Consider the following 17,166-nt stretch of genomic DNA (forward strand, 5'->3'; position numbering starts at 1 on the left):
TTAGCATCCATTAACAAATCGTTCAATCATACTACAAGAAGTTAAGAACATGATTTATAGGGACGGCATCTTTTCGTTTTCTCAGCGTCTGGGGCGGAGTCTAGTCCGTCGATCACGCATAGACCTGGCGCTTGCGATGGCACGGGACTTCGGTACATTTCTATCTGGGGACACGTTAGTACACAAACGTTCTGAAACGTAGGGAGGATGAGTACAAGATACACTATCATGATACACATGTGCTAGCATCGGACAGAAGGGAGAGTACGGAACGAGGAAATCTAATGATGGGGACGGCGATAGAGGGAGAGTGTGGCTATGCGCTAGGAGATAAGTCAATTGGAAACTTTAAAGGTAGCGCTGGTTATGGATTACCTGGGTAACCAAAGCAAAGTGCGGGGAAGTGGAAATTCGAAAGGCCTGATTTGTATAACCTGGGGAAAGAGCGACGTGCAAAAATGGGCAGTGGCTGACGGGGCGCGGGTAGGAGTGAGGAGTGAGGGGCGACGAGTGACATGTGGGATATGAGTTATGAGATATGAGTTATAACGGGAAAGTACATAAGGTACTTGTGCTTCCCTACTTGTTCAACGTTGAACACAACTTGTCCTACAAGAAAGGAACGAGCCAAACAATCTTCTCTACTAATATTGTTTCCATTTGGAAGTCTGAGGTTTTTACATGCTTCTGGGAAACATTTCAAGATTATCCTTCACGCCGCCAGAAAATTGTAATAACCTGCTTTAGCACTTTACAATTCTCTAATCACCATATATAACCCCTCTTACTTATCATTTCCCCTCTTCAAGAACAATGGCACCTATAGCTCCCCAAACCGTCGATATCATCTTCGCCGGCGGCGGCACAGCTGCCTGTGTCTGCGCTGGTCGTCTGGCCAAGGCAAATCCAGATCTGCGAATCTTACTTGTCGAAGGCGGCAAGAACAATTTCCAAGATCCAAGTGTTACTACTCCGGCTGTTTATTTATCTCATTTGGCTCCGGAAAGTAAGACTGCTTTGGTACGTTATCTCGTTTCTTTTCTATCTTTGAGGACCCAGTATTGCCGATAGTTTGGTCTGCAATTCATTTGAACATTCTTATTTTGAGATTGTAAAGAAGGAACTGGATATTGCAAAGCTTTTGGTTGTTAAACTGTGGTCAAGACTTTTGGACATCCTATCAGGGAGCCGAAGATGAAAGGAGGAGCATGATGGCAATCTATATATACTGACATACACCAGTTTTACAAAGGTCAACCTTCCCAGCACCTCAACAATCGCTCCCCAATTGTTCCAGCCGGCGGTCTCCTCGGTGGCGGCTCATCTATAAATTTCATGATGTACACGCGAGCCCAATCTATCGATTTCGATTCTTGGGATACAGAAGGATGGACCGGAAAAGACATGCTCGAAATGTGTAAGAAATTGGAAACATTTCATCCTACTGGAAAGGGATTTGACAAAGAGAAACATGGAAACGATGGACCTGTCAATGTGAGTGATGGTGGGTATAAGGGAAAGAGTATGGATACCTTTATGGAAACGATAAAGGGAATGGGATATAGAGAGATTGTAGATTTGCAGGATGGAGAGGAGTGTGGAGGGTTTAGTGTAAGTTTCCTTTGCTTTTTATCTCATATTTTCAATCATGTAATCTTTTTGGTTCAAAATTTTAACATCATCTCCTTCCTTTAGAGATGGCAACGCTACGTCTCTCCAGACGGCAAACGCCAAGACGCAGCACACACTTATATTCATCCACTCCTCCAATCATCTTCATACCCAAATCTTAAGATCCTCCCCGAATCGAAAGTCGTACGTGTGCTTTTCGATTCCTCTACGCCTCCTCGCGCAACAGGTATAGAGTATATACCCAATGAGGACCATCAACCCTTTGTTGCACTTAGTAAAGCGATTCCACACACAATCAGAGCAGAGAAATTGGTGGTTGTGAGTGCAGGAGCTTTGGGGACACCGCAGGTCTTGGAGAGAAGTGGGGTAGGCAGGAGAGAGGTGCTTGAGAGATGCGGAGTAGAGGTTGTTAATGAATTAGATGGGGTGGGCGAGTCGTATCAAGGTGAGCAGAGCTTATTTATCCCGTGCTTTCTTCAGGGGTAGTGGCTGATTATGTCTCGTGAATAGATCATCATTTACTTTTGTACCCCTACAAAACATCACTGGATGATTCTGAAACCATCGATAATATCTTGAGCGGAAGGAAAGACTTCGTCAAATCACTTGGAGCCAAAGATCCTCAATTGGGCTGGAATGCAGTTGGTAAGTCCCGTTACAACCTCAAGTCTTGCCTTCAAGAACTGACATAGGCCCTTAGACGTATGCAGCAAACTCCGTCCCACTACCTCCGAAGTCGAAGCTCTCGGTACCGACTTCGTCTCAGACTGGGACCGAGATTTCGCTCCCTATCCCACAAAACCTCTCATGCTCTGCGGCGTCGTGAATGCCTTTCTAGCAGATCCAACGCTTGTCGATCCAGGCCAATACATAACCATGGGCACATACACTGCCTACCCCTATTCACGTGGTTCCATACACATCACGTCTTCTACCGACGTACAGAATGGCTATGAATTTGACGCAGGCTTTTTAAGTCATCCAAGTGATTTGAAGAAACAGCTTTGGGCATATAAAATGCAACGAGAAATATGTAGACGACTTCCCTATTACCGTGGGGAATTAGAATTGGGACATCCAAAATTTGGAAAGAAATCTGCTGCAGCATTATCTAATGGGGCACTTGAGGGAGAAATAAAGGATATCGAATATAGTGCCGAAGATGATGCACTTATCGAAGATTGGATCAGAGATAATCTGAATACAACATGGCACTCGTTAGGAACATGTGCAATGAAGCCGAAAGAAAAAGGGGGTGTGGTAGACAAATATCTAAATGTGTACGGGACGCAGGGATTGAAGATTTGTGACTTAAGTATGGTTCCGGAGAATGTGGGTGCAAATACCAATAATACTGCTTTAGCAGTTGGCGAGAAGGCAGCTGTTATTATTGGGAAGGAGTTGGGGATCGAGGTTTGAAATTTAGGGTTTGAGTTCCACAGAATGTGTGGGGGGTTGAGGAGTTGGGTCGGGTTTGGGGACGCCAGTAAGTAATTGGCTTGTACGTTAATATGATCAAAGAGATGTTGCGCTAGGAGTTACTTTATCTAAATGACGAAACACTATTTATACCTTTACCTATTATCTCTAGCCAGAGTCAAAAACACAATCACGCTTACATATGAGTGTCACTCTCTGTAACCCCACACCCCTATGAAGAAAATCCAGAACCTCCATCTTGGAGCTCTTATACGTACCTAACTAGGTACATAGATTTGTAGATAAATATACAAATAACAAAAATCCCCAAATATCACACCGCAAGCCAATCTCCCAGACACTTATTACTTATCTGACACAATCAACCACCAATCATAATCTTTGGCTATTTGCCTCCCTTCTACAAATAGTACCTGTGTAAGTGCGTATACCCCCTTAAATTCAACCCCGGACACAGCATAGCGCTCCGACATTGCGCATCCATCCACCCACACAACTCTCTCCCCCTCTAAACTTGAAACAAACTGACTTGCTCTCACGGTCATCAACAAATAATTAACCTAAGCACTGAGATTGAGATCGCTTCACATTTCACATCATGCCATATCATATCAGATCAAGATCAAGATAAACCCCACATATCATGCAATACAATACAAAGCCCATGTCTCGCGGAAAAAGTCTCGAATATTGCCTTGCCTGTCATAACAAAATGTAAAAAGAATCTCGATACCATCAATAAGTAGCGTCGAAAAATAAGGTTCAGACCCAAATAAGGAAAACCGTGCATCAATAAAAAGGAAATAAAAACAATGACAAGATCCATTCCCCGAAATTCCTCCCATTTCACGCCAAATGTTTCACAACTGGGTTATGTTCCCTCCGTCCATCAGCCATTAAAGTTATCTATTTCCCCTCTTCCTTCCTTAGCGTCATTGGTGCAAAGATTTGCTATGTGATTTTGCTGCGATGCTTTGCTAGCGGAGGCAGCGAAAGACAGACGAAATACAGAGGCCGATCCAAGGGACCATCAGTCTAATGCGGATAATAAGAAAAGGGAAGCAGAAGTTCGTGACGTTCTAGGTTCTTCAATAACCTAGATTAAGTGCGACCGATCGACATATGACACCATCTAACAACATCCACCAGCAGACCCCGATTGTACCCCTTGTCCCTGTCCGACTTGTACCGCTGGCTTGTTGTTTGCGGTAGTTGTGCCAATTCGCTCCTTAATTTGGCGTGCCATGGTCAAGAAAGCTTGCTCGACGTTGCTGGCATTCTTGGCGGAAGTCTCGAGGAATGGGATGCCGAGGCTGTCAGCAAATTCCTAAAACGATGCATGTTAGTCGTAATTTTTTTGTAAAGAAATCTCATGGTCCCTGATCAAAGATTCCAGATGATTGAGAGCATGTGATGATACGTACCTTTGCAACGGTGTAGTCGACAACCTTCTTGTCCGACATATCACTCTTGTTGCCTACGAGCAACTTGTTGACGCCCTCTGTTGCGTATCTGTCGATCTCTTGTAGCCATTGCTTGACGTTGTTGAACGAATCCATGTCGGTCACATCGTAGACAACGCAGATACCGTGAGCACCTCGGTAATACGAGGATGTGATGGTACGGAAACGCTCTTGTCCAGCGGTATCCCACTAAGAAGCAAAACTATCAGTACAATACCTCCACATTGTTCTCTTTCAGGATTCCTTACAATTTGTAATTTGACGGTCTTGCCGTCCAACTCGATCGTGCGGATTTTCTACCTCGCCATCAGCAAACAATACTTTGTAGACCGGGAACTGCAACACCCACGAAATCAACACCAATAGTCGAGATATAGCTCTCGGTATAAGTGTCATCTGCGAATCGCAACAACAGACAGGACTTTCCTACACCGGAGTCACCGATAAGGAGGAGCTTGAAGAGGTAATCGTATCTATTGAGTTCGTCAGTCGGAGTCCGTTCAGGATATACATGTTGACGTGGACCACTCGAGTGCACTCTGTGCGATGGTAATGGCATCTTCGTGATGAGGGGTATGTATAATGTACTCTGCAAATAGAATCATCAGTACTGGGTCTCGGGAGATATAATGTAGATGGGGGTTTCTTTGAAGTTGATGAAAGGATGACGTTTGATCTGAGGGGTTTCAACTTACTACTCGGGATTCATATTTGCGGTTGGTTGTTCAAAGGTATGTTGTTTTGTGTGAGAATTATATGATACCTCTTGCTTATCCTTTTCGATGTCTTATGGTTGTAGTTGTAGAATAAGATATCGCAACTCTTGGGAACCTCAACTGTGTTTAAGGTGCAGAGGCGGTCCACGGGCGTTAGACGAGTATCACGTGAATCAGATTTGGCCGGGATTACTTGGCTTGGTGGTGATACTTGGTATAAGATGGAGGAGGCGTTTGCAGGTGAATGTCTCTACTCGTATATTAATTTATATCTTTATTAAATCTTATATGCACAAACATACGATTGTAGAATAAGATACAATAATCTCACTCTTACATGTATTGTATTGGATACTTGGAACTATTTATTCTTCTTTTTCCTTTACATTGTTTGCATGATTCAAACCAATATAATGTGATTCTTATTGTTTCTGATGTTTCTTGTGATTCAATCAAACTCCTGATCAACTGACCCCCTGACCGCACCGCTTTGTACCTATCTGATCGGCAATCAGCAGCTTGTAAGGCCGATTAATAAAGCTTGAATATCACTGGATGATGGAATGAATATGGATATCAAAAAAAGTTGTAGAAACCAATTATTATGATAATGGTTGCAACTCTTACATTCTATTCTCGAATTTATTGAATGTATTGATGTCTTTGCATATGAATGCCATCCATCCAAGCTGATGTCGAAATCTTACAGTATCCTACGCCTCACTAGAAGACGGGCCACGAAGCTCTCCTCTACTTCTTCAACATGCCAAACGAAGCTTGCCACTACATATACATGTCAGAAAAGTGCTCGATGTCTAGCAACTGTCAACGCAGGACCTAGGGCCTTACCGGATATTTGGTTCACCGGCTCAAATCCTCGGAATGAGGATTCACCCCCAAATTTCAAAAATTCAAACAAGCCTCCCAACAATGAGAGAACAGTCAAACTTGGCAAAAGCAACCAGCCCCTCCCCCGCTCCCCCTCAATTCATTCACCCACTCTCAAACAATATACTAACAATTCCCAGCTCTCCGCATTCTCCAAGAACGTCTTCCTACTCTCCTCCAGTCTCCACTTCCCCAAGAAATACTCTCCCCGCAAATAACCCTCCACCTCTTCCCGTCTACGCACCCTCATCTCCCCACTGTCTCCGGCCGCGTCGCATATTCCGCCGCTCTATGGACATCTCCTATTGCCTGGGGTCGCGTTCCCCTCGTCGGAAATGTAAAGCTTGAAATACTTTCTGAGCGAATGAGCCAATCATCATCTAGAGGATCAACTCGCGAACAGTTAATCGTACGATGGAAGACTATTGGCAAGACAAAGAACAAAGGAACAGGAGGTTTTTATAAAGGGATTGGGGCGCGAGAGAATGTGGATAAGATTACAGAGTGGTTGGGGGGTGGAAGTGGTGAGGATGATAGTAAGGAATTTACTGGACTTTTCCTCTTTGAATTCGATGAGGAGGGAAGGATCTGGTCGCATACTATTGAGCACGTTCAAGAGGGGGGAAACTGGGAAAGAGGTGTAGGGGCTAAAGTCGTTGGGTTGACGGATTGGCTTCTGGGCGGGATGAAGAACGGAAGAGGTGACGAGGGGGCTCCTTGTCCGGCCTTTTGGGTGCATGAGCGAAACCTGGGGAGACGATGAGAAAATGAAGGCTCAATTGTATTATATATGGGGTGAAAAAGGTTGACATGGGACATGAATTGATTTAGCGTATTGGTGTTCGGATAAAAAGACATGCTTGGGTCCTTGTACAAATACTGGACAAAAACACCTCTCTATGAAGTAATGAAACAAATGGTGGAACTCCCGATCCTTTAGCTGCTATTCGTTAAGTTTGCTCAATGTCTAGATATGTCAGAGATAATGCGGGTTGTATTAAGAATGAGCTTTATGCTTTATGTCATGAGCCAGCATCTATGCGATGCACGATTCAAGTCACTTTCTTCTCAATAGTACCATTCATTTCATCCTAATTTCTCAAAGGCCTGTGCCGACTAAGCTAGAAATGAAATATCCTATGCAGGACCATGATACCTTCGCTAAATATGCCCAAATATACTGCAAAGTTGTGCCGCACAAGCTCGCCCCTATTTGCATTCCTTCTTAAATGCTTCAAGAAGGACCTACAGCGAATGTTCGTCAGCCACTTTGTAATCACAAGTCTATTCGAATCCATATTCCACTTACCGAGAATTCATGATCATCCATCGAACCAAAGATGGGACTCTTTCCTAACTTCAATGCCGTCACTCTCGGGGTAGAGATACCAAAAGCTACTCTAGTGAGGAACCTCGGATCATCGCGCTCTTCAATCATATTAAGAACGTTGTTGAAAGCTGTAGTATTAAAAGGAACAGGCGGGGGAAGTTGAATCTCGACGGGCTTATGTGTGAAGCACCATTGACAATGACCGCATTCTTCCTTTCCGTCAGGCAGCTCGTCTCCAAAATGCTGGGCCAGTCTTTTGGAAAAACAAGCTTTACCGGTAATAAGCTGTAAGATTTTCTCTGAACGCGCCAAAGCTTGCTTTTCACGTATTTCCATGCTGCTGTAGATTGTCTTCGCGATTGTCTCAATCTCCTTTGCGGTTTTGGGAAGAGGTTTAGTGACTTTGTAGACGTTCAAGACCTGACTCGCTTTCAATTCTAGAACTCCTTCGGCGTTCCATTCGTTAAGCTTGCCAATGACCTCATTTCTTCCGAGATTGTAACGACGAGCTGCGGCATCTACGTCGATGTGATGGAACTTAGCTTTCTCTTCGCCACAGGCTGCGATCGCCGCTGCTGCTGGACTTCGATCTGCCTTGATTTTGGAATGATACATGCGCTCATTTGCAACATACGAATATTTCTGGTATAACGGTGTAGTAGCACGAATAAGACCATGGCCCAGCTCTAATTGTGCATATATACCACCTAGAACTGTGGCGCGGATATCGAATTCTTTCGTTTGATTATAATGCGAACTGTGAATCTCACCTCCTATGGGAAGCTTTTTGGCAGTTGAATCAAATATGTCGTTTAGTAATCCACGAATGGACGTAAGAGATGGTAGGTCACCTCGGGCAAATAATTCACGGAAATGAAGATCCTCGCCACATACGAAGAAGAAACATTTAGAAATTTTCCCATCTCGACCACTTCTTCCAATTTCCTGACCTGTGCAAATATCAGCATGAAGAGCTTTGGCATTTGCAATCATCTAGCAGTGCAGAGATGTCTCTACTTCGAAACTGAGCGGTAAAAAAAATGAGGCGTGGCTCATGGCAGCTTTGAGGGTAAAGCTGAACATAGAAGAGATTCAATGCAGCGGCTGGGGTAGTAACGGCTAGGAGTTCATGATAGAAGTTACTGACTGTAAGATTCCAGACTTTGAGGGACACTGAAATGTATAACATTACGAATAGAGCCCTTGTCAATCCCCATCCCAAAGGCAATAGTTGCGACCATAATCATGTCATTGCTTCTCATAAAATCGTCCTGCAGCTTTGTCTTGGCTTCAGTCGTCATTCCTGCGTGGAATGCCTTGGCTTTGAAGCCCGCCTCTACCAATATATTTGCAAGATTTTCCGTTTGCTTTTGTAAAGTAACGTAGATGATAGTTGAGCCTTTGTGCTTTCGTAAAAAGTCCTTAAGCTTGGGCAGCATAGTAACCTTCCTATCTCCTGACTCAGCCAATAAATGCAGATTAGGCCGATAAGTGGAGGTTCGAAAGAGTCCAGAATCTTTGATTTTGAATGCATCACAGATGTCTTGCGCAACACGGGGTGTAGCTGTAGCAGTTAGACAAATGACTCTCTCTGCTTTGATCTCATCAGCAAAACGAGCAATTTCTACAGATAGTTAGTAAATGATGCGTTTTCAGTAGAGTTAAAGGTACAACTCAGGTAGTCTGGACGGAAACTGTGGCCCCACTCGCTGATACAATGTGCTTCGTCTACTGCGAGTAATCTGATACCTCCTCGGACATACTTCATTTGCTCCACGAATCCCTCATTGTTCAACCTCTCAGGTGCAACGTACAGCAACTTTAACTTTCCATTTCTCAGTTGGTTGCATGTTTGAATAAAATCTTCTCTAGTCTTGCTTGAGTCGAAAGTTGCGGCAGAAATACCGCGACGAATAAGAGCATCCACTTGATCTTTCATCAAAGCTATGAGTGGCGATACTACCAGGGTAACTGAATATCACTAGAATCAGTATTCTTCTCAAAGTATGAATGAAAGCAAAAAATGATCCATAAACTGAAGCTTCGATTAAGGAAGTCTGATACTTTTGTTCGTAAGATATTGTATAAACATTACCGCATAGCACGTTTAACTTTTACTCACTGCCATGTTCGCCTTCATCACGAGTGCCGAGAAGCTTGTCTTCTTCTTCAAAAGCAAGCGCCGGGACTTGAAAGCAGAGACTCTTGCCACCTCCAGTAGGAAAGACAACAACGGCACTATCGCCACCAAGAATTCTTGATATCGCTTGCTCCTGCTTCAATCGAAAAGATTTGAAACCAAAGTTGCGACTCAGTGCAGACGTCGCCGACTCAAATACCTTGTGGGAGCTCTCGATTGCCTGTTTCTTGGCATTCGACGGATTCTGCTCGGGAGAAGCTTTACGCTTGTGGCCATGGTTGGTGCTAGCATCGACCGCGTTTGTCAAGTCTAGCATATCTGCCTCGTCGCCAGAACTGAAGCCATATTCATCGATTTCAGTAGGATCTTCCATGATACGTGTGTGTCTCGAATAGTATTGATTGCTATTTCCTTTTCGCCAAAGTTTGAGAGGAACAAAAACTCTGTAACAATCGCAAATCAAATACTATCGCTGTAAATAAATAAAGTACTCAAGACCAGCGGCGCTTCGCGTTTGCCTTTCGCGCGATCACATGATTAGTGGATCAAGCCTGATAAATTATTCAATGTCCAGTTTGAATTCAGACATTGAGGGTGAGATGAGACGAGAGATAATAGATAGATATATTTCGTAAACTTGGTGGTTATTCAACTACATCTTTAGTAAGAAAAATTAGGTAAAATTGCTACCGTTCTTCATTGATGACTGTTTATGCCCTGTTATGATTGTTTTAATAATATCTGATATTTCAAATAGCATGTGTGCGATCCCTTCCTATTAATCACAATAGGAGCAGTCCATTCCGACACCATCTCTTACGTAGGTATCTTCTAACGCCCTTCCTTAAACATTCCAAATACCGCAAATACCGTATATATGTACAATCCAGTAAAGCCATAACTTACAATCAGATCCATGCTCCAAGAGCACCATAGGTCTACCTCGATAACCAAAGATTATGTTTACTTCACGGCCACTTTAGCAGGAAGGTTTCTTCTTAGCCTAATGGTTTGTTCATACAAAACGTCCTTGAAGGCAAACAAAAATGCAGCAGTCATGACACTTTGTGAGACTTTGGGTGCAATTCCTAAAGTAAAGTCAACGACAAGCCTCGTAATAATTTCAAATTAAGGAATCGCTTACCTTTATAGAATCCAGCGTAGCCCTCTTCCTTCAAAATACGTCTCATTCCTTGAATCATACTTTCCTTTCCCCCATCTCTCCCGGCAACGTGCATGCGACTCTTTACTGTGATATAAGGGTATGTGATTGAAGTAGCGAACAGCTTTCCTAATGCGCCTAGAAGGAATGCCATTGTTGGGGTGATTCTCTTCTTCTTCTCGATTGCATTCTTTAACTGCTCAAAAATCGTATATTGTAATATAGGGTTGATAACAAGCACCAACGCAGGCACGACTCCAGAGAAAAGCGCTTGTGGGCCTTCTTCTTTAATGAGTGCAAGCAATGTGCCGACTGTTGTAGGTGCCTTTGCGCCAGGTAGAAAGCCCTCACCCGTCTCCTTGTTTCTCTTTCGTGTAGTCATTCGTGTATTGACTACCCAAATAGGATTTGTGAGCAAGACTGTTGCTGAGCCTGCGATTGCTCCCGCGATCATCGATTCGATTGTTGTAAGTTTTTTTGAAGCTCGGCCGGCCTCGAGTGCCGCCTTCTCGAAACCCGAACGAGTCCATTCATACCAGTAGTAATATACAAAATTTGTCACACTGATTCCAAATAGTGCTGAGTCGAGTCCAGCATAAAGGCCTGTAATACCTTCACGCTCGATGATACGCTTTACAGCATCAAGAAATCCCGAATCAGCGCGTTTAGATTCGACTTGTGCGCGCGTGGAAAGCGTAATAAGAGGATAGCTTCAAATTGTTAACTTTTGAAATGCGGAGAAGGATAGGGGTCTAATACGTAAGGGCCATGGAAAGAATGCCCCCACCAGCACCGGATAGAGCATGAGCAACATTATCTGATTGTTGAGCTGCCATGATTGTTTCGTATTGGTATATGTGATGTTGATGACGTTCGGATATTGAAAATAGGGAGTGTGAGTTTATTATGGAGGATTCAAGATTGGAACTATGATGTGAAAGACGTGAAGAATGAAGATGAATTATTATTATTCTCCTCAATACCTAGGTAGTTTCGTCCTCTCTCTGCATCAGATGTGCATTGTCAATTTACATATCAAAGACCCATTTCCGACTTACCGAGGCAATGCGGAGCCCCCTTGCATTGTCCCAGAGATTCCCCACCCCAATTTAATTTGTACTGACACGTGCTTAGGTAGTATTCACGTGCTGAGAATCTATTCTTACATGTGATTAGTCATCATTCGGCTTGAGAAAGCACACCTCAATCAGATTAAACTTCACTTCAAACTTAACATCAATTTATCTCTCCTCATTAACAATTATTTGGTTCAAAGTAATTATCACCAATTATTCATCATTCTTGTCAACGCTAAATATATACCCCCTTTTTTGTCTAATTTATCGCGAAAATATATCTAAACCTTTGTCATTAGTTTTATAGCATATATACCCAACGTCGTTTGTTTCTATCGTTAGAATCATTTGTCTCTCTTTTCAACTATCAATTGGAGTACCGGTATAATTGTAAGGAGAAAGGGGAAACGTGTCTTTCATTAACAGCTCTTTCTTTTGGGGTGTATGTTTCAAATATTAGGAGTGAATTTCATTATATCTATCAATTTATCATATCATAGTCAAAGTTTCTCATATATTTTCTTAAAACTATATATTTTCATTGCTTGTATCAGAAATTTAGCCTGGGGTTATCTGATAATTCAAAAGTGGGAGAATGCTCCCAGTCCTTCATGTCCCTGCAATGACCCCTGAAGCTACAAAGCGTAGTAAATATGCCACGATTGCGCCTCAAGGAGGTGAACAATATGTTCAAGCCCATAATCAAGCATCATGTGCAAAGGTTCAGGATAGAGTGATGCCTGAGCGTCCGGGACAACCTTCGCCGCTGGGCAATTCATCTCCAAGTCACCAGGACTCTCGAAGTCTACCTTCGAGAGAAGTTACAGACGAGAATTTTGACGACGCCTACGTAAGCTTCATCATGTACTGCAATCCCGCAGTGGCATCAGATACAGATACTGCTGAATTGAAGCGAATATTTCGCGCGCCTCCAAAAAGTGATAACAAGAGTTTTAGCACTTTTGTATTGTTCGAATTGATTTGTAAATTAGAGAACAAGGAGATCAAAACGTGGGCACAATTGGCAATAGATTTGGGAGTTGAACCTCCTTCTTTAGAGAAAGGTCAAAGTGCTCAGAAAGTACAACAATATGCTGTTAGACTCAAGGTATGCAAGTGGATCTCAGAAACTCATCAAGGTAACGCTAACAATATTTAGCGGTGGCTGCACGCAATGCATGTTGATGCATTTTTTGAATATTTATTGAACAAACCTCATGTGTATTGGACACAAGTGCCATCACCTAGTGAACCACCATCAGAGCTTGGTCGAGATGGAGTGACCGCCGATGAAGATTTGGCTCTCCGCGCCTTGCTTCCGGAAACAAGACCTAAGCGTGGACGAAAGAAGGCCGAAGATAGGGAAAATGATGAAATGGGGAGATCATCTTCTCAGCGTCCCCGGTTACACTCGCCAACAATATCCGAAGATTACATGATTGCAAGGCCATCCTTACATCCGGATAGTGCTACACCAGCGACAGCAAATTCTTCCTTTCAGCAAGGCTTCGATACTCGTTTAAGTCCATGGTCTGCAACAGAAGTTCGAGGTCCTCTGGTGGACAACTTTAGATGGGGCGCTCCACCAGACAGTGCAACTCCATTATCAGCTTATCCGCAGTCAGCTCTCACTCCATCAAACAGAACACATCTTTGGCCGGATAGCAATGAACCTCAATCAGCCACAACGCCAAATAAGTCTCGGTCAAGGCGTCGTCATGGGCCTGCGGTATCATCAGCATGGCCAAGTAATGGTAGTGCCTCCACTGGAAAATTACGAGGTAGACCACCTAACAACCGTTCTGTTACAGACGGTCCCTTTTCGACCTTTCCTGCCAATCCTGGTTCAATAAGAGATACGCCAACCGCTACTCCTATAGTGGCGGATTCCGAAATTTCCCATTTCTTTCCTGCTGGTGCAAGGGCCAATCCACCTACAGCTATTCCACAAGTTCAAAATTCCCGGCCAAGTCGACTTTCACTACAAGTCCCACAAAGAAAAGGTGGGAACGTTCGATTGGCAACACCGCCACCACCCGTTGTACTCCTAAATGGCGAGACTGATACGAACATGCAAAATGATTTAATTGAACAATCTCAACAAACGTCATTCATGGAGTATTTCAACAATCCTGCCAATGGACCTCAAGACCCCAGTTTCGAACACTTTGTCAATATAACATTTCGTCAAAATGAAGATTTTGACCGTACCAACATCGATGCTTTAGAGTCTCATTTCATTGGAGAAATTCTTGCCGCCGAATGGTACGATGGGGCCGGAAATTCAATCCAGCGATGCTCCATAGACGAAGCATCCAAAATCTGCAAACAGGTCATCCGAAATCTCCAAGCCGAATCTAGCAGCACAGAAGCTTTCCTTATTAATCTTTCAGCACTAGCAGGCGGTCCACTCATGACACGTCTTCGCGTCACAAGACTTGAATTCCCCGGCCCACCACCTAGAACAGATTATGAATGTCATTGGAAAATGAGATTTGGTAGCCTTGAAGGGGACTTTACGATAAGAGCTACAGTTGTGGAGAATGACTTGGAGATGGGAATGAGAGAAGGAATGGGGAATATGGGGCGAGGAATGGATGACAATGAAGAGAGTTGGAAGGCAAAATATCTCAGTTTGCAACAGCAGATTAAGGAGAGAGATGCGAAGGTTATGAGGTTGAAGAGGGGAATGGTCGATGCGTTGGTTATTAGTGAGGAATGGATTAAGGGAGGTAATGTCTTTCAGAATTAAGGATAGTGGAGGTAGCACCAAAGGTTGACAAACTTTTGAGTCGAGGCAATATTCATATTTGGGGAGTTGAAAAGGACATTACCGTGGTCAGAGGGGTTTGTTCTAGCATGGTGGTGCTTGAAGTATATATTTAGCATAAATTAGATATCCACAAGGCAGATTTCAAGACATGTTTTCATTAAAATACCTCAGAGCCAGTTCGTAAATTCAAAGAACGATAGTATATGATGACAAAAAGTATCATTTGTACCCGGGGTTATGGAAATATGTGACAAAAGTTGACATTTGTATCCACCCCCTCTCCCCCCCATGTTCACTAGATATGCAACAAAACTTTTATGGTGCGAATGAGTGAATGAGAGAGTTCATTCACGTGATAGAAGATCTCTTCCCAATCTAATGCTTTCTCGTACTCATATCACCGATTAGGTTTCTCGACGTCAATTCCGCATTACGTTCTTTGTAACGCAGTCCAGTAGGATTGCCCACGCCGCAATCTCAAGGTTGACGAGAGATAAAAGATTTCAGTTGTTTTCCTAGAGATGTTTTCATTATTGACCTTATATTTCTTCTTGAAGAGATAATAATCAAAATGACAATTGGTATATGTATTTTGATATATATTATATGTAGGGTTACTGAGTCTTCTGATTATATTAGATATCCTCACCCCCAAATATCCGATTTCACACTTTCTATCTTTGGCTCAGAGTATGCGAAAACACATGGTGCGCTATTCAAGGATTATGGTTTTGACTATCCTGAACCCAATTCAGCTTTAGTTGTGTCTTGAAGATGAAGGTAGGTTGTGGATTAAAATGGGAGGGTGTGAGATTGAAATATCCCTGTTGTTTTACTCTTGCTTCCGATGGGGATGAGGGAGTGTAGAGGTATGATTTGTGATCTTGTGAGACTCTGGAAACGGAAATTGTAGTTGAGAATCGAGTGGAAAGCGTGGAGTGGGAGTGAGAATACAACTCTGATACGATTTTTGATAGAGGGATCAAACTCTAATAGGGTTAGCCCAGGTGATTTGTTGTGTGAAAGACCAAGATTTGATGTGATAGCTGGCAAGTGCTGGAAACTAAGTTGTTCGCTTCCTGTAGCTGTTTATCCGACGATTGGGAATGAAGCTTTGATACTCGTGGGAGAACATTTGGGCTTTTGGGAGAGAATCCCAAGGGAATTTGGAATGTGGCCCAGTTGGTTTCAAGCTACTTTCTCGACGATTCGAGCGGGAAAGTTGAAGGTTGACGCGGGGCCGCTTTTCCTCGTATGTAGTATTCTTTCTGGTAATGTGGGACCCGATCCTAGTATTTTGATTTGTAATAGGAAAATCGGGAGCTCATTAATTGAGCCTAAGGAGAATTCCCCGGAGCTAAAGGGTGAATATACAGAATCGCATTTATGTAATACCCACCGCACATCTCCTGGCCAGGGATACAAGAGAGAGAGAGAGAGAGCATGGGAAAAAATGAGCAAACGACAAAAAGAAGCGAGGACTCTTGTGGCTCTTTGACAAAAGGTCTCGACACCCTCGCACTACAAGACTGGCTAAATGGGGAAATGGAAAATCAGGATCTTAGCTTGAGTATCCTGACGACGGAGCTGGGGGCTGTGGAAGAAGATCAGACGAAATCTTATAGAAAAGGGTTTGCGGCGATGATGGTGGGTTTGGCGTGCCATAAAGCAGGTAATAGGTTGAGATTGAAACTTGTGGTTTTCAAAGCGGTATGGAGAGGTGATGGGCTTGGGGAGAATCGGTCGCTGTGGATGGAGGGTGAGTGGATTAGAGAGAGGGAAATGAAGGAGGGGGAATTGCTTGAGAGATTTCATCCATTTCAGATATTCAGTCTGTATCACTATCATATAGCCAGAAAGTGCCACTTGTTAAACAGGTGTGCTGTACTGACACATAACACATGCTTCTTCCAAAGGACGAGAAGATTGAACATCACCAATTTTGAGGAGTTTTGGAATCGTCGACCAACCAAAAATTGTTCAAAAAATTGCCAGGAGTTTCTTAGTGAGTATGTGGACATATACTCTACCTCTCTCTAGAATGAAACTCCGAAATCTTATGAACACTCTTCACAAGACCTCTCCTTATACTTCGGATCACCAGTGTGTGTACGGACTCACGGGACAGTACGAAGGTTGGAAGGGTAAGTATGATAAAACATAGCAAAAAGTGACCGAGCTCTTCCCTATATATAGAGACTTTAGCTAATTAAAATATTATATTCTTTAAAAATTATTATAGTGAATTAAAGTTAGAGAAAGTATTACAAATATAGATTTCAGTATGTTAATATATTAAAATAGATTTATTTTTTAATAATTTTGTTAAATAGTTTATTAAAATCTTTAAAATTTTTGAAAGCTTTGTAAGCCTTTACAAGTAAAAGAAAAGTTGAAAATCAAAATTTGAGGGAGATAGTTTAATATATATTTGAATTGTTTAAAGTAGTAGTAGAATATATAAAAACAGCAAGTTTTTAGTAAAAGTGGGTTTTACATCACTTATTCATATAACCACTGTACAAAAATAAACTTGTGAATACCTA

At 42.9% G+C, this 17,166-nt stretch overlaps 6 protein-coding genes across 6 annotated transcripts; 3 read left to right on the forward strand and 3 right to left on the reverse strand.

Moving 5' to 3' along the window:
- Nucleotides 1–813: 813 nt before the first annotated feature.
- On the forward strand, nt 814–3,051 carry EAE97_005317 (uncharacterized protein; the record flags this gene model as incomplete). Its single annotated transcript, XM_038875829.1, has 5 exons — nt 814–1,020; nt 1,243–1,611; nt 1,696–2,077; nt 2,143–2,277; nt 2,333–3,051. 5 exons carry the CDS (start codon nt 814–816, stop codon nt 3,049–3,051), a joined length of 1,812 nt encoding a protein of 603 aa, XP_038733166.1.
- A 1,153-nt stretch (nt 3,052–4,204) lies between these two features.
- On the reverse strand, nt 4,205–5,244 carry EAE97_005318 (uncharacterized protein; the record flags this gene model as incomplete). The annotated part of the gene is made up of 5 exons (XM_038875830.1): nt 4,205–4,399; nt 4,497–4,724; nt 4,784–4,831; nt 4,885–5,008; nt 5,234–5,244. The coding sequence occupies 5 exons, from the start codon at nt 5,242–5,244 to the stop codon at nt 4,205–4,207; spliced, it is 606 nt and encodes a 201-aa protein (XP_038733167.1).
- Nucleotides 5,245–5,943: 699 nt separating this feature from the next.
- EAE97_005319 (uncharacterized protein) lies at nt 5,944–6,902 on the forward strand (the record flags this gene model as incomplete). The annotated part of the gene is made up of 2 exons (XM_038875831.1): nt 5,944–6,208; nt 6,280–6,902. 2 exons carry the CDS (start codon nt 5,944–5,946, stop codon nt 6,900–6,902), a joined length of 888 nt encoding a protein of 295 aa, XP_038733168.1.
- A 446-nt stretch (nt 6,903–7,348) lies between these two features.
- EAE97_005320 (uncharacterized protein) lies at nt 7,349–9,982 on the reverse strand (the record flags this gene model as incomplete). Its single annotated transcript, XM_038875832.1, has 5 exons — nt 7,349–7,384; nt 7,449–8,419; nt 8,617–9,093; nt 9,144–9,440; nt 9,592–9,982. The coding sequence occupies 5 exons, from the start codon at nt 9,980–9,982 to the stop codon at nt 7,349–7,351; spliced, it is 2,172 nt and encodes a 723-aa protein (XP_038733169.1).
- A 590-nt stretch (nt 9,983–10,572) lies between these two features.
- EAE97_005321 (uncharacterized protein) lies at nt 10,573–11,607 on the reverse strand (the record flags this gene model as incomplete). The annotated part of the gene is made up of 3 exons (XM_038875833.1): nt 10,573–10,697; nt 10,754–11,481; nt 11,531–11,607. The coding sequence occupies 3 exons, from the start codon at nt 11,605–11,607 to the stop codon at nt 10,573–10,575; spliced, it is 930 nt and encodes a 309-aa protein (XP_038733170.1).
- A 455-nt stretch (nt 11,608–12,062) lies between these two features.
- Nucleotides 12,063–14,785, forward strand: EAE97_005322 (uncharacterized protein). The gene is made up of 2 exons (XM_038875834.1): nt 12,063–12,955; nt 13,007–14,785. Exons 1-2 carry the CDS (start codon nt 12,443–12,445, stop codon nt 14,597–14,599), a joined length of 2,106 nt encoding a protein of 701 aa, XP_038733171.1. The 5' UTR covers nt 12,063–12,442; the 3' UTR covers nt 14,600–14,785.
- The last annotated feature ends 2,381 nt before the right edge of the window (nt 14,786–17,166 follow it).

Source organism: Botrytis byssoidea, assembly GCF_014898295.1.
Source record: "Botrytis byssoidea strain MUCL 94 chromosome Unknown BBYS_009, whole genome shotgun sequence".
NCBI lineage: Eukaryota > Fungi > Ascomycota > Leotiomycetes > Helotiales > Sclerotiniaceae > Botrytis > Botrytis byssoidea.

Bases quoted from the DNA above. Each gene is read 5' to 3' on its own strand.
- EAE97_005322 (XM_038875834.1), top strand. From the start codon at position 12,443: ATGCTCCCAGTCCTTCATGTCCCTGCAATGACCCCTGAAGCTACAAAG. The intron at 12,956-13,006 runs GTATGCAAGTGG...AACAATATTTAG, and splicing joins AATATGCTGTTAGACTCAAG to CGGTGGCTGCACGCAATGCA.